Raw genomic sequence first — 19,688 nt, 5'->3', positions numbered from 1 at the left:
GATGTCCTCACTCTGCCGCTCACCCCCTCCCTGGCTCGATGCAGAGAGCGTGGATGCAGTGGAACAATCTCTTCTTGCCTGGGCAGAGGAAGGAGGGGAGGGTTGGGTTAAGAGCAGTAACACAAGGTGGGCTCTGTTAAACAATTCCATCACTAAGGGTTTGCCTTAGTTGAGTGGTTGAGTTTGTTCTTTGTGTGGGGGAAACACCATGTGGGCAAGACTAGAGAAAACAAAGAGTAGAATGCTGCTTCCCCCCCACCCCCACCCCCCAGTTAACACCAGCACAGCTTCAAATAAGTTAAAATGTTTCTTAAGGTTTGGTAGCACCAAATTCTATTCCCTTCCCTTCTCCTATCCCCATGTTGTAAACTTGAACACACTGGCCCAAGAGCACGGAAGGGTTTGGCAGAGAGAGCCTTCCCTGCGCACGCACCAAACCCACACCTTCCCGCCCCCCCCCGCCCCCTCCCCAAGCCTCACACGCCTGTGGCCATCTCCACACCTTCAGAAGCTGCCCTGAGAGTCTCCTCAGCGGCCCAGCTGGATGCTGGGTGACAGGAGAGAGCTCAAAGAAAGCCACAAAGTCCTTTAGGAGGAGGGAACCCGGCCTGCCCCTCCTGCCCCTCACCCGCGGCCAGTTCAGGACCTGCTTGCCGCCGGGCAGGGCGGTGACCTGAAAGGGCTTCTGATGCAGTTTTTATTCATAAGATTGGAGCTCACTCTAAAAATGTACAGCTGGACAGAAGCAGGACTCTCAGTCCAGAATGCATAAATGACATCTGCCCACACAGTGCTAGGACCTCCCTTTCTTTCTTTCTTTCTTTCCAAAGGGCCAAATCTAACGGAGCGAAACAGAAGAGACAAAGTTACTTTGGCTGCAACTCATGGGAAACCAAAAGGAAATCTGTCCTGACATTCTGCTTGGTGGAGGATGCAGACAGGTCCTTCAAAGGACACCCCAGGCAGCTACCTCCTGCCCAGCTGGCTAGGAACAACGATGCCCTTGGCTAGCAGAATGAGAAGAGCCAGGTCTGCGTTTCCATCCGCTCGCTCCAGAGCCTCCAGAGCTTCTCGCGTGCTGAAACCGGCGCCCAGGAGCCGGCCGACAGCGGCCGCAGGGAAAGCAGCAGGTGGGGCAGCACCCGAGCCAGGTCCAGCAGAGCCACCCCCTGGGCTCAGCAGTGGTTCCTCACACCCAGCCAACGGCTGTGGGCCTTCAGAAGCAGGACTGCTGCTGCTCCCGGGTGCTGCTGCGAAGGGGCTCTGAGCGGCTGCGGCTGCACCTTCAGCCGGGGCAGGTGTAGGGCAAACAGAGGCCTTCCGCTCCCACGTCGGATTGGTTGGACTCTGAGAACCTTCTGCTGAAATCTCTGACTGCTCAGAGCTCTGCTGCTGCCCAGATGTTGCTGCAGAATTCACCAGGACCGAATCACCCTTACCTGAACACCTCAAAACCTCTGCAGCACCTGCTCCAGGAGCAGGCTGCATGCGGCTCACAGACTCGCTGTTTCCCGTGCCAGCGTCACAAAGCTGCTTCCCCTCTGCTCTTCCACCTTCAGACCTCGCCTCACAGAGGGAACAACTCTGCTCCTGGCTGGCTGGATCTGAGCCTTTCTGCTCACCCTCAGAAAATCCCTTCTGCTGGGCTGCTGGCTGGCTGTGAACCACTTCCAGCCGAGAGACTTCCTCAGAGGCGAGGATTTTGCATTCTCCTTTCCGACTGACAACCAAGAGCTTGTGAAGCTCTTTCAGGGCTGATGCTAGAGAGGAACAGGACTCTTCTGCAGGTCTGCCTGGGTCTGGGTCCAGCTGATGGATGCTGGAGGGGCAGGAGCTGTCTGCAGCTGCCAAAGCAGACAACTCCTTGGACTTTGCAGGAGTTCCACTGGAGGAGGACGCAGACTTCAGCGGTTCCACCTCCATGGAAACGGGATCCGAGCCCAGCTCCGCTCCGCTCCTGCTCTCCGCCTGCTCGCTGCCTGGGATGTGCTCCTCAGCCACAGACTGCTCAGCCACATCTATTTCCATGAAGGCTTCTGCCTGCACACAGCTACAGGAGGCTGACACCTGCACACTCCCTTTGGCACCAGACAGACCTGCTTCCTCCTGCCCATCTCCTCTGGTTTCCACAGGAGGATTCTCTGCCTGCCTGGCTTCTCCCACGCCAGGCTTCTCCACAGGGCAGCGGGGCTCCGGGTGGGTTGTCTCAGTTTGCCCCTCCAGATGTTCCTTCTTCTCTGGTTCTTTGGGAAGCTCCTTTTGCTCCAAAGACAGACATCCATCTTCATTGTGCCTGTGCTTCACAGCAGCATCAGCCAAGCTATTTTCTTTTGTCACTTCCAAAGGATGCTCCTGACCAGGGCCTTGTTCTTCAGCACCGTGTTCCCATTGACTGTCAGCAATACCTGCTGCTGCGAGTGGCTTCTCTGAAGGGCAAGCTGGACTGCCACAGGTCACCTCCCCTGCCTGGGGAGAAGGATCATTATCTGCCAAGGAAGCATTAGTGGCAAGATGCTGTAATAAGAGAGGAGGATGTTGCTCTTCTGGGGTTGTCTGGCATCGAGCTGCAGAGGCAGAAGACTCTCTGGCTCTGGGATCAATGGGCTCGGCGAGGCTAGACTGGGATGAGCAGATCGAAGCAGGGGCAGAGACAGAACGATCAAGTAACTGATTGGTGGGATTACAGATCTTGGAATTCAATCCTGGAGACTGGACTGGATTTTGAAACCCATCAGGAGCTGGCAATGAGGGCAGTTCCAGTGAGGTAGTTTCTTTGTCACTATTCTCTGCCAGGAGACAGAAAGCAAGCAGCGGTTAGGGGACCGGGCGCTGCGGGCGGCGGGAGGACCGGGAAAGCAACGGCGATAAATACCTGGTCTGTGGCCCACTCCAGCTGCAGCAAACACACACTACATGCATCAAGGCTTCTGACGCTCTGTTTGGATTAGGAAACAAACACAGCAAACTCCTGTTAGCACCCAGAGCAGGCTGCATGCATGGCTGCACTCCTGCCGCCGCGCGGCTCCCCTCCCCGCGCGGCGGCTCCTCGCCTGCGCGGCCTCCCACCGGGCCTGCCCGGCAAGCTGGGACCTGGGCAGGGGCCAAGGGCAGGAGACTGAACACATCCAAGTGCCAGGGGCTGCACTTTGGCCACAGCAACCCCAGGCAGTGCTACAGGCTGGGGGCAGAATGGCAGCCAGGCAGAAAGGGACCTGGGGGTACTGGTTGATAGTAGGCTGAAGATGAGCCAGCAGTGTGCCCAGGTGGCCAAGAAGGCCAAGGGCATCCTGGCCTGCAGCAGGAACAGTGTGGCCAACAGGAGCAGGGAAATCATTGTGCCCTGTGCTCAGCACTGCTTAGGCCACACCTGGAGTCCTGTGTCCAGTTCTGGGCTCCTCAGTTGAAGAAGGACATTGAGAGACTTGAAGGTGTCCAGAGAAGGGCAACAGAACTGGGGAGGGGTCTGGAGCACAGCCCTGGGAGGAGAGGCTGAGGGAGCTGGGGTTGCTTAGCCTGGAGAAGAGGAGGCTCAGGGGAGACCTTCTTGCTCTCTGCAACTCCCTGCAGGGAGGTTGGAGCCAGGTGGGGGTTGGTCTCTTCTGCCAGGCAGGCACCCAGCCCCAGAACAAGAGGACACAGTCTCAAGCTGCACCAGGGGAGGTTCAGGTTGGATGTTAGGAAGAAGTTCTTCCCAGCAAGAGAGATTGGCCATGGGAATGTGCTGCCCAGGGAGGTGGTGGAGTCCCCATCCCTGGAGGTCTTTAGGAAGAGCCTGGCTGAGGCACTTGGTGCCATGGTTTAGTTGATCAGATGGTGTTGGGGGAGAGGTTGGACTTGATGATCTCCAAGGTCTTTTCCAACCTGGTTAATTCTGTATTCTCCTGTCAGAAATAACCCTGCTGGAGAGCAGTGTGGAGGTTGCTGTGTGCTCTCCAGGCTGCAGTGGTCTGTGGGTGACAGATGCTGCAGGCCTGATAAAGCACAGCCAGCGTGGCACGTGGCTGGCACCGTACCCGCTGCGTGCTGGGCATGGCTGCAGACATCCAGGAGCCACCAGCCAGGGAAGTGAGGGCTGAGGGGCAAACACAGCTCTTGGCCTGTGCTCCCAGCAGTGGCACTGCAGGCAAGAGAAGGCAAGCAAACAGCAGCCTGCTGCGAAAGGGAACTGTAAAGCTGCCAGGGTGAAAGGCACCAGAAGGGAAGGCTGCTGGAGGCTGGGGAGGGCAAAGCGAAGCAGAGCCAGAGGAGAAACCCAGCTCCCTGCCTCCTTCTGCACACAGAGAACAGGGGAGCTGCAGATCTCTATCAGGAGCACCAAACACTGGCTCCAGTTATCAGGAGAGACTAAATAAGTGACCTTATCTTGCTAACAGCCTAATCTCACCGATGTATCAGCTCTCAGGCTCTTGTTCAGGCACTAAGAGGACCTCTGCTGTGCTCCTCCACAAAGCCCTGCTCTGCCTGCTGGCAGCCAGCCACACCTGCTGCTCTCTCAGCTCCCTTTCCCTTCCCACTCCAAACTCAGTGCTCTTAAGGCTTTACCTTAAGCCTTCTTCCTTTTACAGCTGCCCAGGTGTGCTGGGGGACACCAGCCACGTGGAGGTAGGGCTTGGAAGGGACCTGTGGAGATCATTTGAGTCCAACCCCTTTGCCAAGGCAGAGTCACCTAGAGAAGGTCACAGAGGAATGTGCCAGGTGGGGTTTGAATGGGAGACTCCACAACCTCCCTGGGCAGCCTGCTCCAGTGTCCTGGCACCCCTAAACAAGCTCCTAGTCATGTTTAGAGGGAGCTTCCAGAGCAGGGCCATGAGGATAAGCAGAGGGCTGGAGGACCTCTCCTATGAGGACACACTGAGAGAGCTGCCCCAGCTCTGTGTGTGAAGGCACAGGCATGAAGTGAAAGCACCACATGGATCTCCCAGGCCCAGGACTCTCCCACATTCCTCCAGCATCAGGGGAGAGCAGCAGCCTGCTGATCAGCCTCAAGAGAGCCATGTGCTCCTCACAACTCTCTCAGCACATAAGCAGCTTTGATTTAAGTCATTTTAGGCTCTTTGCATTTTAAAGCACTCAGCTAAATGCCTTCCTTTCAAAGATTCAGGTGGCTGGGGCTGAAGTTTGCTTTTCATTTGAGTCTTTCAGCACAGAACTAAGTCCAACCAACCTTTGATGCCTGCAAAGACTCCTCTGAAATGGGGAGAGATTGAGGTACCCTCTGCAAGCTTGCAGGTGGCACCAAGCTGGGTGGCTGTGTCCCCCCTGCTAGAGGGGAGGGAAGCTTTACAGTGGGGTCTGGGCAGGAGAGACCCATGGGCCAAGGCTCATTGTGTGAAGCTCAACAAGTGCCAGGTCCTGCCCCTGGGTCACAACCACCCCATGGGGAGCTCCAGCCCTGGGGATGTGGGGTTGGAAAGCTGCAGCTTGGAGAGGCACCTGGGGGGGTTGGGTGGCAGCCACTGAGCAGGAGCCAGCAGTGCCCAGGGGCCAAGCAGGGCAATGGCCTCCTGGCTTGGGGCAGAAGCAGGGTGGGCAGCAGGGCCAGGAGGTGACCATCCCCCTGTGCTCAGCACTGGGCAGGCCACAGCTGGAGAGCTGTGCTCAGCCCTGGGCCCTCCCTGCAGGAAGGACACTGAAGGGCTGGAGGTGTCCAGAGCAGGGCAGCCAGGCTGGAGAAGGGCCTGGAGCCCCTGGGCTGGAGGAGGGCTGAGGGGGCTGGGGGGGTTGAGGCTGGAGGAGAGGAGGCTGAGGGAGACCTCACTGCTCTCTGCAGCTCCCTGCAGGGAGGTTGGGGTGAGGAGGGGGTAGGCTCTGCTCCTTGGTGCCCAGGGCCAGGAGCAGAGGCAATGGTTCCAAGCTGCCCCAGGGGAGGCTCAGGCTGGAGCTCAGGAAATATTTCTGCCCTGGAAGGGTTCTCCAGCTTTGGAATGGGCTGCCCAGGGCAGTGCTGGAGTCCCCATCCCTGGGGGGGCTTCAAGGTGGGCCTGGTGCTTAGGGCCATGGTTTGGTGGTGAGGCTGCAGTGCTGGGTGGAGGCTTGGACTGGAGGAGCTTGGAGGTCTCTTCCAGCCAGCTCTGATCTGTGATGCTGTGGTACTGCACAACCAACCCAGGCTCCACCTTTCACCAGGGCAAGAACCAATATTTACACCTGCTCATTCTCTCTGCCAGCTCCTGTGAAGAGCCCAAGCTGCTGAGCCTGACCTCTAATGAGGTCCAAGCCTGGCAGGGGCAAGGCCAAAGCTGTGTTTGTGTTTCTCTTGCCTGGCTGCAATTTCAGTTAATAAGCCTCCAAAGCTGGCCTTAAAAGCCAGCCAGGGAAACCACTTCTGGGTGATTCATTCCAGCCAGCCCTTCCTCTCCAGGCTCTGACACCACTGGAACACTTGAATGGATGAAAACTGGGCCAAGGGACCAACCAGTGCAGCCCTGTGCCCCCCCTAAACAACTCTGCTGTCTGCAAGGGAAGTCACTGCTCACCCTGCAGCCTCTCCAGCAGCAGCAGGGCAGTGGCAAAGGAGAATTCAGTGCACCCCAAGTGGGCATCTTTTGGAGTTAGATACAAATCTGCCTCTCACACTTCAGCTTTACACAGGAGCAGATGACACTGAGCTGGGTGGGAAGTGAATCTGCTGGAGGGTAAGGAGGGTTCTGTAAAGAGATCTGGCCAGGCTGGCTGGCTGGGCTGAGGTCAGCTGTGTGAGGTTTAACAAAGCCACAGGCTGGGCCCTGCTCTTGGGTCACAGCAACCCCAGGAAGGCTCCAGGCTTGAGGCAGAGGGGCTGGAAACTGCCCAGCAGAGAAAGCCCTGGGGGTGCTGGGTGGCAGCAGCTGAAGAGAAGCCCAGGCTGTGCCCAGGGGGGCAAGAAGGCCACCAGCAGCCTGGCCTGGATCAGAAAGAGCATCACAGTATCACAGCATAACTAAGGTTGGAAGAGACCCCAAGGATCATCGAGTCCAACCTGAGTGTGGGCAGCAGGACCAGGACAGGGATTGTCACCCTGGACTGGGCACTGCTGAGGCCACAACTTGAGACCTGGGTTCAGTTTCGGGTCCAAGAGGGATGCTGAGGGCTGGAGCAGGTCCAGAGAAGGGCAAGGAAGCTGCTGAAGGGTCTGGAGAGCAGGGCTGGGGAGGAGCAGCTGAGGAAGCTGGGGGTGTTGAGCCTGGAGGAGGCTGAAGGGAGACCTCATTGCTCTCTCCAGCTCCCTGAAAGGAGGCTGGAGCCAGGTGGGGATTGGATTCTTCTCCCTAGTATCAGCTGACAGAACAAGAGGAAGTGGCCTGAAATCCTACCAGGGGAGCTTTAGCTTGGAGATTAGGAACAACTTCTTTGCTTGAAGGAGTGGTCAGGCACAGGAAGAGGCTGCCCAGGGAGGTGGTGGAGTCCCCAACCCCTGGAGATGTTCAAGAAATGTGTGGCCTTGGCACCTGGGGACATAGTTTGGTGGCATTGGTGGTGTTGGGTTGATGGTTGGATGGATGACCTTGGAGAGCTTTTCCAACCCAAACAATTCTCTAGCTCTAAGCTAGAGTCTTAAAAGGAAGCCTGGCAGGGGGGTTGGAACTAGATGATCCTTGAGGTCCCTTCCAAGCCTAACAATTCTATGATTCACTTTTGAGGGTGTCAGGGAGGGATAGGACTGGGGGGGATGGAGCACAACTAGAAGTGGGGAGATTGAGATTGGCTGTGAGGAAGAAGTTGTTGCCCAGGAGGGTGGTGAGAGCCTGGCACAGGCTGCCCAGGGAGGTGGTGGAAGCCTCCTGCCTGGAGGTGTTTGCAGCCAGGCTGGAGGTGGCTGTGAGCAACCTGCTGTGGTGTGAGGTGTCCCTGGCCATGGCAGGGGGTTGGAGCTGGCTGAGCCTTGAGGTCCCTTCCAGCCCTGGCAGCTCTGGGATTCTGTATTGAAGAAAGCAACTTTATCAGCTCAGGCAGGGCCCAGCAAAGAGCTCTGCATCTGTGTGGGAAGCAGAACCTTCTGGGTGCTTTCAAAGTAAAAAGCAGAGGTCTCTATAAAACACAAGGAGAGAGTTTCATAGCCATCAGGATGTGAATCCAGCTGCTTGGCATTCAGAGCAGCAGTGACCTTCAGGCAGAGAAGCAATTCCCCATCTGAGGGCACCAGCAGCACTCTGAGATGAAAGTGCTGAAGCAGCACTGTTCCTAAAAACTGTCCTGGGCTTTTGTCCACAGCTTTGGACCCACTGCCACAGCTCCTCTATTTCTGCATGCTGCAGCTATTAAGAGGAGGATTTGCAGAAGCCTCCTGACCTGAGGCTGCTGAAACACCACCCAGCAGGGCCATGGCCCTCAGCAGGCACCAGGGCTGCCAGACACAGCCTTTGTCTCCACACCCTCAAAAGCCAAGAAACCAGATTGAGAGGTTCATGGAATGAGTTGGGTTGGAAGGGACCTTCAAGACCACCCAGCTCCAACCCCCCTGCCATGGGCAGGGACACCTCCCAGGTTGCTCAAGGCCTCATCCAGCCTGGCCTTGAACAGGGGACATCCACAGCCTCCCTGGCCAACCTGTTCCAGTGTCTCCCCACCCTCACTCTCAAGAATTTCTCCCTCCTCTCCAGTCTCAGTCTCCCCTCTGCCAGCTCAAAGCCCTTGTCCCTCATCCTGGCACTCCCAGCCCCTGGCAGAAGTCCTTCCCCAGCTCTCCTGGAGCCCCCTCTGGGTACTGGAAGGTGCTCTAAGGTCTCCCCAGAGCCTTCTCTTTTCCAGAGCACGTAGGAAGCTGCAAAGAGAGCACAAATCAAACAGCAAGCACCCTGAGTGATCTCATGCAGGCAGCTTTTGCTGCACAGGAGGAGTGCAGTTAGAGGCCAGGAGCAAGAACAAAGCCTTTTGCTCTCCACCGCTCCCTCGCCCATGCTGCATCGCTCCATCTCCTCAGGGCTGAGATGGGGGAGTGCTGGCAGACATCCTGATCCACCACAAGAACACAACACAGGTGAGTGTTTCAACAGGGCTCCTCCTGGTACCTGCTTCCTCCACAGACTTCTGTATTGCTTCTGCTAGCTCCTGGTCCGCGATCTCCTCCGGCCGCACATCCTCCCGCCCGGCCCCGTAAGCCAGCCGGGCGCACTCCGGCAGCTCGCCCTCGGGCAGGAAGGAGGTCTGGGAGCCAGTCGTGCCAATCACTAGCACATTCTTCTTGAGATCAATTGAACACTGTGAAAGAGCAGGGAGACATCAGGGCCCTGCTAAGAGCCAGGCAATCCCCCCCCCCACCCCGAGGAGAAAGGAGACGCAAGGTGAAGCAATCCACCCCCTGCCAAGAGCGGCAGCCCCACGGCTTGGGCTGCGTCAAACCACCCAGCTGGAAAGCTCTGAGCAGCTCCCATCAGAGCCAGACACCCTCCAGCTGTCTGTGACAGTGCTGTGCTTCTCTCCTCTCCTCACTGGCTGGGAGCTAATCCACCACCAGCCCTCCCCAGAATATCCCAAGAGGTCCACGGGCAAGGTGTTGGCGCTTAGCTAGGAGAAGTGCTCAGCTCTTGGAAGAGTCAGCAACCAGCTCGAGATACCTGATGCCTCTTCAGCATATCCAGTCCTAGAAGCATGTCCATGGGCTGCTCTTCAAGGATGGAGAAGGAGCAGGCCAGGAAATCCCCTTCAATCTGGACCTGAGCTGAAACCCAAGGGAGAGAAGTCAGCACCTGGCAATGCATCTGATTCCTACTCCTCCATCTGCTGGGAGAGGGCTGAACAAAGCTGCTGGGCAGATCTGACACCAGTGCTTTGCTCACACCAAGTGCAGCCCTGTGCAAGCCCCAGGGACCACCAGGCCTGCACTGATCTCAAGCAGTTCATTATCTTCAAAGCTGACCTGCAGGGGAGCCTCAGGTCCTGCCTGCCTACCCCTCCAAGCTGGAGGAGCTGTGCACAGCTCGTTAGGGCCCAAGCCCAAGCAGCAACAGCAGTGGAGAGAATTGATTTTCCAGGCTGTAAGAACAATCTCCTCTCATCCAGAAAGGCTGCACAAGAGTGGAGCCAGCCTCCTCTTCCCAAGGGAACAGGGAGCACTCCACTGGCTCTGGAAACCCTCCTGAGCAGCTCGTGCTGCCCGGCAGCCCCAGCCCACGCAGGCAGGATCCTGCCGCTGCACATCAGCCTGCCTGCGTGCAGGGGGAGCGTGGCCTCGGCACCTGCAGCACCTGAGGGCTTCTCAGCTGCAAGGGTTAGGAGGAGGATTCACAAAGGGCATTTAATATACATGAAAGCAGTCAGAAGGCAGCATCCTGTGCCCAGCACAGACAGGCACACGGCAGAAGTGCTTTTACTGGGCCCTGCAGGAGCTCCTAACAACTCCAACCTTGCACCAGACACCCTCCAGTGCCATGCCTGCAGGGAATCCTAGTATCAGAGAATCACTCAGGGTTGGAAGGGACCACAAGGATCAGCCAGTTCCAACCCCCCTGCCATGGGCAGGGACACCCCACACTAGAGCAGGCTGCCCACAGCCTCATCCAGCCTGGCCTTAAACACCTCCAGGGACGGGGCCCCAACCACCCCCCTGGACAACCCATCCCAGGGCTTCACCACTCTCATGGGGAAGAACTTCCTCCTCCCCTCCAGCCTGAATCTCCCTACCCCCAGCTTCATTCCATTCCCCCCAGTCCTATCACTACCTGAGACCCTGAGCAGTCCCTCCCCAGCCTGCTTGGAGCCCCCTGCAGATCCTGGAAGGCCACAATGAGGTCACCTCAGAGCCTTCTCTTCTCCAGACTGAACAGCCCCAACTCCCTCAGTCTGTGCTCACAGCAGACAGCTCCAGCCCTCTGCTCATCCTCCTGGCCCTGCTCTGGACACCTTCCAGCACCTCCACATCCCTCTTGTCATAGGGGCTCCAGAGCTGGAGGCAGTACTCCAGGTGGGCTCTCCCCAGAGCATCTGATACTGAGCAGAGGGGCAGAATCCCCTCCCTGGCCCTGCTGGCCACACTTCTCTTGCTGCAGCCCAGGTTCTGCTTGGCTCTCTGGGCTGCAAGTGCACTCTGAGAGCTCCTGGTGAGCTTCTCCTCCCCCAGCACCCCCAAGGCTCTCTCCTCAGGGCTGCTTTCCAGCCAGTCCCTGCCCAGCCTGGAATTGTGCCTGGCATTGCCTCCACCCAGCTGCAGGACCCTGCCCTTGGTCTTGTTGAACCTCCTGAGGTTGGCTTGTGCCCAGCTCTCCATCCTGTCAAGGCTGGAATACAGACAGGTTGCTGCCAAAGCCCCTCCAGAAGCATGCCAGCCCTTACCTAAGTGCACTCTGCCAATGATTTTCTGTGTGCCAACTCCCTTGGCGATGCCAGCCCACCGCCGGTCCACCAGCCTCATGATGTTGCACCTTTCAGCACAGGCCTGGCTCATGATGGTCATCTGGGCACCTACCAGCCACAAGAATTCAAGTTAAATGCTGACAGCTCAGCACAAGTCATAGAGTCAGAGAACTGTTTGGGTTGGAAAAGCCCTCTGAGGTCACCCAGTCCAACCACTGACCCAACACCCCCACGGCCACCAAACCACGTCCCAGGTGCCATGGCCACAAGCACCTGCAGGGATGGGAACTCCACCACCTCCCTGGGCAGCCTGCTCCAATCCTTGACCACTCTTGCAGCAAAGAAATTGTTCCTAATCTCCAAGCTAAAACTCCCCTGGTAGGATTTCAGGCCATTTCCTCTCATTCTGTCAGCTGATACTGGGGAGAGAAGACCAACCCCAGCCTGGCTCCAGCCTCCTCTCAGGGAGCTGTAGAGAGCAATGAGGTCTCCCTCAGCCTCCTCCTCTCCACACTAACACCCCCAGCTCCTCAGCTGCTCCTCCCCAGCCCTGTTCTCCAGACCCTTCAGCAGCTTCCTTGCCCTTCTCTGGACCTGCTCCAGCCCTCCATGTCCTTTTTGGAGTGAGAGGCCCAAAACTGAACCCAGGTCTCAAGGTGTGGCCTCAGCAGTGCCCAGTCCTTGTGGACAATCCCTGCCCTGCTCCTCCTATCACTTGACACTAGGAAGAAGAGACCAACCCCCACCTCATGGCATCCTCCTTCCAGGGAGCTGTAGAGAGCAGTGAGCCTCCTCCTCTCCACACTGAACACCCCCAGCTCCCTCAGCTGCTCCTAACCAGAGCTATTCTCCAGACCCTTCACCCAGGAAAGGCAGGGGGAAAGGGGAGTGAAGCAGGGGCAGCCTGAAAGAGGTGTTCAAGAGGGGATTGGATGTGGCACTTGGAGCCATGGTTTACTTGTCAGGAGGTGTTAGGGATTAGGTCCTAGGTTGGACTTGATGATCTCTGAGGTCTTTTTCAACCTGGCTGATTCTATGACTCAGCAGCCAGGAAGCAAAGCAGCCTGCAGCAGGCAGCTGTGTGAGGGCAGGAGGGCTCCCTGGGACTGGCTGTGCAGAGGCAGAGCAGCACTGAAGCACAGGACCCAGCACTGCAGGGCTCTGCCCCTTTAAGGCTGTGCTGGGAAGCTCTGCACTGAAGGCATGTGAGATCCCCCCAGCTGTAAAGTGAGCTGTGTGCCTGTGCCCTTTCTGGCATCACAGCAAATTCCTGCAGGGGCCTTGACCTGGGGTGCTCAGCACCTCCTGTGTGCTGCTTCTCATAGAACAGGGTCATGGATTCGTGAAATTGTTTGGGTTGGGAGAGACCTTGAAGATCACTGAGTGATCTGCCAGGCACCTCCTGGGCACTGCTTACAGCACACAGGCAAGAAGCAGCCCTGGGCCTCCCACACTGCTGGGCTCCAGCTGTCCAGCACAGAACTAGGCAGCCCTCTGCTCTTCACCCCAAGATCAACTTTCATAGCATCATGGAATTGTTGTGGTTGGAAGAGACCCTGAAGATCACTGAGTCCAACCCTGAACCCAGCACTGCCAGGGCACCACCAAACCATGGTCCTCAGCACCACATCTCTATGGCTTTGAAACTCCTCCAGGGATGGGGACTGCCCTGGGCAGCCTGAGCCAGGCCTTGACAACAGTCAAGGGGGAAGAAATTGTTCCTCATGTCCAACCTAAACCTCCCCTGATGCAACTAGAGGCCACTGCCATTTGTCCTGTCACTTGTTCCTTGGGAGATGAGGCCAACCCCCACCTGGCTCCAGCCTCCTCTCAGGGAGCTGTAGAGAGCAATGAGGTCTCCCTTCAGCCTCCTTTCCTCCAGGCTCAACACCCCCCAGCTCCCTCAGCTGCTCCTCCCCAGCCCTGTTCTCCAGACCCTTCAGCAGCTTCCTTGCCCTTCTCTGGACCTGCTCCAACCCTTCATTGTCCTTCTGGGAGCGAGAGACCCAAAACTGAAGCCAGGTTTGCTCTGCTCACCTGCAGCAGCGCTCAAGCTCCTCTCAGGTTTCAAAGTGCTGTTTCACACAGTGCTTTATGAAGGAATTCTGGGGCAAAAAACCTCTGGAGCTTTAGGTCCTCCTCAGAGAAGGAAGGGAGGGAGCAGAGGAAAAGCTGAGAATGGAGGGAACTCACCTGAGTCCACGAAGGCTTTGACTGGATGTCCGTTGACTTTGCAGTTGATGTAGAGCATCACCACCTGCCCGAAGCTCTCGGGGGCCTCCTCCATTGCTATGGTCATGTTTTCCTCAATGTTTTGTTGCCTGAATTGAAGCAGGGAGGAGAGAAAGGACAAGAACCTCACATCTTCCAGCAGCTGAACCTCAGAGCAGCCCTCTGACTTCCAAACAAACCCAGCCCAACAAACGTCTCCCTTAAGCCTGAGGAGCTGGGGCTGTTGAGGAGCGGCCTGAGGGGGAGCTCATCAATGCTGAGCAATGCTTCAAGGGTGGGGGGCAGGAGGATGGGGCCAGGCTCCTGGCAGTGGTGCCCAGTCACCAGTGGTGTGCCCCAGGGATCAGTGCTGGGCCCCATGCTCTTTAACATCTTTATTGATGAGCTGGAGGAGGGCATTGAGTCCATCAGCAGGAAATGTGCAGCTGACAGCAAGCTGGGGGCAGGAGTTGAGCTGCTGGAGGGCAGAGAGGCTCTGCAGAGGGACCTGGACAGGCTGGGCAGATGGGCAGGGGCCAAGGGCAGGAGATTGAACACATCCAAGTGCCAGGGGCTGCACTTTGGCCACAACAACCCCAGGCAGGGCTACAGGCTGGGGGCAGAGTGGCTGAGAGCTGCCAGGCAGAGAGGGACCTGGGGGTGCTGGTCGATGGTAGGCTGAACATGAGCCTGCAGTGTGCCCAGGCAGCCAGGAGGGCCAATGGCATCCTGGCCTGCATCAGGAACAGTGTGGCCAGCAGGAGCAGGGAGCTCATCCTGCCCCTGTACACTGTACTGGTTAGGCCACACCTTGAGTTCTGTGTCCAGCTCTGGGCTCCTCAGGTTAGGAAAGAGGTTGAGCTGCTGGAAGGTGTCCAGAGAAGGGCAACAGAGCTGGGGAGGGGTCTGGAGCACAGCCCTGGGAGGAGAGGCTGAGGGAGCTGGGGTAGCTTAGCCTGCAGGAGAGGAGGCTCAGGGGAGACCTTCTTGCTCTCTGCAACTCCCTGAAGGGAGGTTGTAGCCAGGTGGAGGTTGGTATCTTCTGCCAGGCACCCAGCAGCAGAACAAGAGGACACAGTCTCAAGCTGTGCCAGGGGAGGTTTAGGCTGGAGGTGAGGAGGAAGTTCTACACAGAGAGAGAGATTGGCCATGGGAATGTGCTGCCCAGGGAGGTGGTGGAGTCCCCATCACTGGAAACACCCTGACCCCACCTGGATGTGCTCCTGTGTGACCTGCTCTAAGTGACCCTGCCTTGGCAGGGGGGCTGGCCTGGATGATCCCTGGAGGTGCCTTCCCACTCCTGCCATTCTGTGATCCCACCTGCTGCAGATTGCCCTGCAAGCAGCACGTTTCAACCACAACAAACACTGCTTTGTCAGCTGGTCATCAGCCCCCCAGCAGGAGGACTGCTGCTCATGGCTCAATCCATGAAGCCTTCCAACACCCTGCCTACCTCACCCTACAGCTCCTGATGACCTCCTGCTAGCAACAGAACCCTGCCACCAGAGCTAACCAGGAGAACCTGGGGCTGCACCCAGCCTCACTCTAAAATAAGGTGCTGAGGGCACAGGAGGATGTTGCCAGTAGCTACACTGCTGGAATCCCACACAGCAACTCAGCATTCCAATCCTCCAACCTTGCCCTGCTATTTTTCCTTTCCCAGGCATAGGGGAGGAGGGAGAGGAGCAAAACACCACTGCAAGCATGAGGCCTTGGTGGGAGCTGCAGCCTCCAGCAGGAAGCCCCTGGCAGGAACCCTGGAGGTGCTGCACCTGAAAGAGCTTCACAGAAGCACAGAGCTGTCAGGGGCTGGAAGGGAGCTCAAGGCTCAGCCAGCTCCAACCCCCCTGCCATGGGCAGGGACACCTCACACCACAGCAGGTTGCTCACAGCCACCTCCAGCCTGGCTGCAAACACCTCCAGGCAGGAGGCTTCCACCACCTCCCTGGGCAGCCTGTGCCAGGCTCTCACCACCCTCCTGGGCAACAACTTCTTCCTCACATCCAATCTCAATCTCCCCACTTCTACTTTTGCTCCATCCCCCCAATTCCTATCCACCTATCCACTGCTTCCAATTTTGATTCCATTTTGGTTTTCCCTCCTCAGCAGGGGAAGGGGAAAAAAACCCAAACCTCTCTCTCACTCTTCTTCTGCCCTGGGGTAGCCTCCCCACCACGAGATGGAGAGACCTGGCTTGGTGGTGGTGGAGGAGGAAAGGAGCTAACAGCACTTGAGACCTGGTCTGCTTGAGAGCTCCAACATCCTTCTGCCACTCTGCCCTGCTTCACACACTCATGAAACAGAGCCACACAGCACCCTGCCTGCTCTTATTGAAGCTGCAGTCAGACATGAAGTGGTTAAGCTTCAGTGCTCTGTCACATCTGGCACTCTGCTTTCCCTGTGCTCCACACTCCCCACCTGAAGGACAAAACAGTCTGATGCTTGCAAAGGCTTCCAACCAATCTTGTGCTGAGCACATCTCATCAAGCAGGAAGCTCAGGAAAACTAAGTGGGGTGTGAAATCTGGGGGCTGCTAGGTGCTCAAACTGCTCCCTGCAGCCTTGGGCACAGCACCTTCACCTGTCCCCCCTCATGGATGGGGGAAGGAGAGCTCTGCTGGGCCTCTGAGCAGTGCCCTGCTGGTCTGCACTGCTGAGGGTTAACCAGCACCATGCCAGTCCCAATGCAGAATCAACCAGGTTGGAAAAGATGTTAGAGATCACCCAGTCCAACCTCTCCCCCAGCACCATCTGATCAGTTCAACCATGGCACCAAGGGCCTCAGCCAGGCTCTTTTAAACACCTCCAGGGATGGGGACTCCACCACCTCCCTGGGCAGCACATCCCCATGGCCAATCTCTCTTGCTGGGAAGAATTTCTTCCTAACATCCAGCCTGAACCTCCCCTGGCACAGCTGGAGACTGTGTCCTCTTGTTCTGGAATGCAAGGAGGACTCTGACCAGCAGGAGTTTAGGTGAGCCCAGAGTCACAGAAGGTTAGGGGCTGGAAGGTTCTTCAGAAGATCTTCCCAGTTCAATCCCTGCCAGGGCAGGGCACCCAGGGCCACATCCAGCAGGGGTTGGAAAGGCTCCACAGAAGCAGACTCCACAACCTCTCTGGGCAGCCTGCTCCAGGCTCTGCCACCCTTACAGGGACAAAGTTTCTCCTCCTGTTTCCCTGGCACCTCCTCTGCTCCAGCTGCCCCCAGTGCCCCTTGGGCTGTCCTTGGCCATCCCTGAGCAGAGCCTGGCTCCAGCCCTGCACATCTTCATCCCCAGCCATGAGGTCACCCTCAGGCTCCTCCTCTCCAAGCTCCAGAGCCCTCAGCTCCCTCAGGCTCTCCTCATGAGGAAGATGTTCCACTGCCTTCATCATTGTTGTGGCTCTGCTCTGCACTCTCTCAAGCAGTTCCCTGAGGTCCTTCTTGAACTGAGTGGCCCAAAACTGGACACAATATTCCAGCTGTGGCCTCAGCAGGGCAGAGCAGAGGGGGAAATGACCACCTACAAGCCTGTATCAGAGATTTCTTCAGCAGGCAGGAAAAGCCCCAGCTGGGTCCTGACTCAAGCTGAAGAGATCAAGCCCCAGCCCACTGCAATTACATTTGGAAGACAGCAAGAGGCAGAACAGACTTCTGCAGAACACTCTCCTGACAGCATCAAAGCTCAGTCCAGAGTCAGCCAGAGACAAAACAATTAGCAGGATGCAAAACCAAACCCTGCAGGCAGCTGGGAGAGCTGATGCCACGTTGCTGGGCAGAGCTCAGCTTGGAGACTAACACAGGCCCAGCTCTCCAGTGCAAAACATCCCTGAGGCACCCAAGTGCCACCTCTCCAGAGGATCTCCTTGAAGAGCTTCCCACTGGGGCTCCTGTTTCAGGCCTGAGCAGCTCAGACAGCTCTGGGCCAACACATGCATGGGCAGTGGTGCTGCCACCTCAGGATGGAGGGGCAGTGGTTTGAAATTAGAGGAGATTCAGATTGGATGTGAGGAACAAGCTCTGCACCATGAGGATGCTGCAACAGGTGCCCAGGTTGGTGCTTGAGGCCCCATCCCTGGAGATATCATAGTATCATAGTATCAGTCAGGGTTGGAAGGACCACAAGGATCAGCCAGTTCCAACCCCCCTGCCATGGGCAGGGACACCCCACACTAGAGCAGGCTGCCCACAGCCTCATCCAGCCTGGCCTTAAACACCTCCAGGGCTGGGGCCCCAACCACCTCCCTGGACAACCCATCCCAGGGCTTCACCACTCTCCTGGGGAAGAACTTCCTCCTCACCTCCAGCCTGAATCTCCCCACCCCCAGCTTCATTCCATCCCCCCCAGTCCTATCACTACCTGAGACCCTGAGCAGTCCCTCCCCAGCCTTCTTGTAGCCCCCTGCAGATCCTGGAAGGCCACAATGAGGTCACCTCAGAGCCTTCTCTTCTCCAGACTGAACAGCCCCAACTCCTTCAGGCTGTGCTCACAGCAGAGCAGCTCCAGCCCTCTGCTCATCCTCCTGGCCTTGCTCTGGACACCTTCCAGCACCTCCAGATCCCTCTTGTCAGAGGGGCTCCAGAGCTGGAGGCAGTACTCCAGGTGGGGTCTCCCCAGAGCTGAGCAGAGGGGCAGAATCCCCTCCCTGGCCCTGCTGGCCACACTTCTCTTGCTGCAGCCCAGGCTCTGCTTGGCTCTCTGGGCTGCAAGTGCACTCTGAGAGCTCCTGCTGAGCTTCTCCTCCCCCAGCACCCCCAAGGCTCTCTCCTCAGGGCTGCTTTCCAGCCAGTCCCTGCCCAGCCTGGATTTGTGCCTGGGATTGCCTCCACCCAGCTGCAGGACCCTGCCCTTGGTCTTGTTGAACCTCCTGAGGTTGGCTTGTGCCCAGCTCTCCAGCCTGTCCAGGTCCCTCAAGGTCAGGTTGGACAAGGCTCTGAGCAACCTGCTCTAGCTGGGGATGTCCCTGCTGACTGCCATGGGGCTGGGCTGGATGACCTTGGGAGGTCCCTTCCAACCCAGACCATTCCATGACTCTATGATCTGTGCTTAGCTGGATACATCCCAAGGTCAGAGGTGCTCATGCATGACAGAATCCCACTCTGCTTTGGGTGGGAAGGGACCTCTATGAGCCAGCCCCCTGCAGTCAGCAGGGACAACCCCAACCAGAGCAGGCTGCTCAGAGCCCCAGACAACCTCAGTGGTGCCAGGGATGGAGCATTACCACCTCCCTGGGCAACCTGGGCCAGGCTCTCACCACCCTCAGTGTCAAACATTTTTTCATTCTCCCCACTCTGAATCTCCCTCTTCCAGTCTCAAACTATCACCCCTTGTCCTGTCACAACAGGCCCTGCCCCAGAGTCAAAAGCCTGTCCCTAGCTTTCTGGATCCCAACCTGCCCACAGGCATCACTGCCCTGGCAGCACAGGGAGGCAGGATCTGAGCACAGCCTTTGGAAAAAGCACCATGGCTGGAAGCCCCCTGTGGAAAACAAAGCATCATGAAGGCCTCCTAAGCCTGCAGCCAGCTCTGGTTTGCTACCTTATGTCTTCTTCTATCTTGGCCTGTGCCTCCAGGTCAAAGGGGTCAGCTGAGTAGAGTCGGATCCTCTCCTGCTCGCGCCGGGCTCGGTCCTGCTGCTGCTCCAGCAGCACCCTGCTGAATTTCTCTGCAGTGAGGAGGAGACAGAGAAAGGCTTTTAGTGGGAATGGCTCTTGCAAGGCGAGTTCTGGCACAGCAAACACCTCCTTTTATGCCAGCATGCACTCAGGGCTAGGCTGAAAAGGCTTCCCCTGAAGGCAGCGAGGATGGACCTCGGAGGAGCGGCGCTGACCCTGGGGACCCACCGAGATGGGGACAAAGCTTCCCCCCTGTGCCTGCTGCTCAGACTCTGCCCAGTGGCTGTGCACAGGCATTCTCACAGGGGGGAAAAGAAAAAACCACAGAGACAGCAACATTTCAAGCAAGGATTCATTCTTCTGATGAAATAAGCAAAGCAGCTGCAAAACTCAGCAGATAAATGAGAGCTGAAGCAGCAATCAGGGCTCTGGGACTTGCACAACCCAAAGGAGGCTCCTGAGTGCAGGTGTGGCCTGAAACAGCTCCAGAGAGAAGCAAGACTTGGTGGCTCCCAGCCACAAGAACAGCACCTGCAGTACTGTGCACCCTGCTGGGCTCCCCGGTTCAAGAGGGACAGGGAACTGCTGGAGAGGATTCAACAGAGAGCTCTGAG

General features: G+C 57.4%; 2 protein-coding genes across 2 annotated transcripts in view; both read right to left on the bottom strand.

Moving 5' to 3' along the window:
• Positions 1–638: 638 nt before the first annotated feature.
• Positions 639–2,919, bottom strand: RSC1A1 (regulator of solute carriers 1). Its single transcript, XM_054175641.1, has 2 exons — positions 2,889–2,919; positions 639–2,786 (listed from the first exon to the last, which is right to left on the bottom strand). The coding sequence occupies exons 1-2, from the start codon at positions 2,917–2,919 to the stop codon at positions 967–969; spliced, it is 1,851 nt and encodes a 616-aa protein (XP_054031616.1). The 3' UTR covers positions 639–966.
• Positions 2,675–19,688, bottom strand: part of DDI2 (DNA damage inducible 1 homolog 2) — a 36,398-nt gene continuing 19,384 nt past the window's right edge. The window contains exons 4-10 of the mRNA XM_054175834.1: positions 18,998–19,124; positions 13,462–13,589; positions 11,248–11,376; positions 9,534–9,637; positions 8,988–9,177; positions 2,873–2,935; positions 2,675–2,786 (exon numbers count right to left, since the gene is read on the bottom strand). Coding sequence (XP_054031809.1) covers positions 2,919–2,935; positions 8,988–9,177; positions 9,534–9,637; positions 11,248–11,376; positions 13,462–13,589; positions 18,998–19,124 — 695 coding nt within the window. The 3' untranslated portion in view covers positions 2,675–2,786; positions 2,873–2,918. The remainder of the gene's footprint in view (positions 2,787–2,872; positions 2,936–8,987; positions 9,178–9,533; positions 9,638–11,247; positions 11,377–13,461; positions 13,590–18,997; positions 19,125–19,688) is intronic.

Source organism: Dryobates pubescens, chromosome 33 (genome assembly GCF_014839835.1).
Source record: "Dryobates pubescens isolate bDryPub1 chromosome 33, bDryPub1.pri, whole genome shotgun sequence".
In the NCBI taxonomy this organism is placed as follows: domain Eukaryota; kingdom Metazoa; phylum Chordata; class Aves; order Piciformes; family Picidae; genus Dryobates; species Dryobates pubescens.
Note: the sequence above shows the minus strand (reverse complement) of the source record. Positions and strands in the feature narration are given on the sequence as shown.

What these genes read in the sequence shown, in the direction of transcription:
- RSC1A1 (XM_054175641.1), bottom strand. Translation starts at nt 2,919, where the DNA reads ATGCATGTAGTGTGTGTTTGCTGCAGCTGGA. An exon ending in GTGTGTTTGCTGCAGCTGGA is followed by an intron (nt 2,787 to 2,888) that starts GTGGGCCACAGA and finishes GTCTCCTGGCAG; the next exon opens with AGAATAGTGACAAAGAAACT.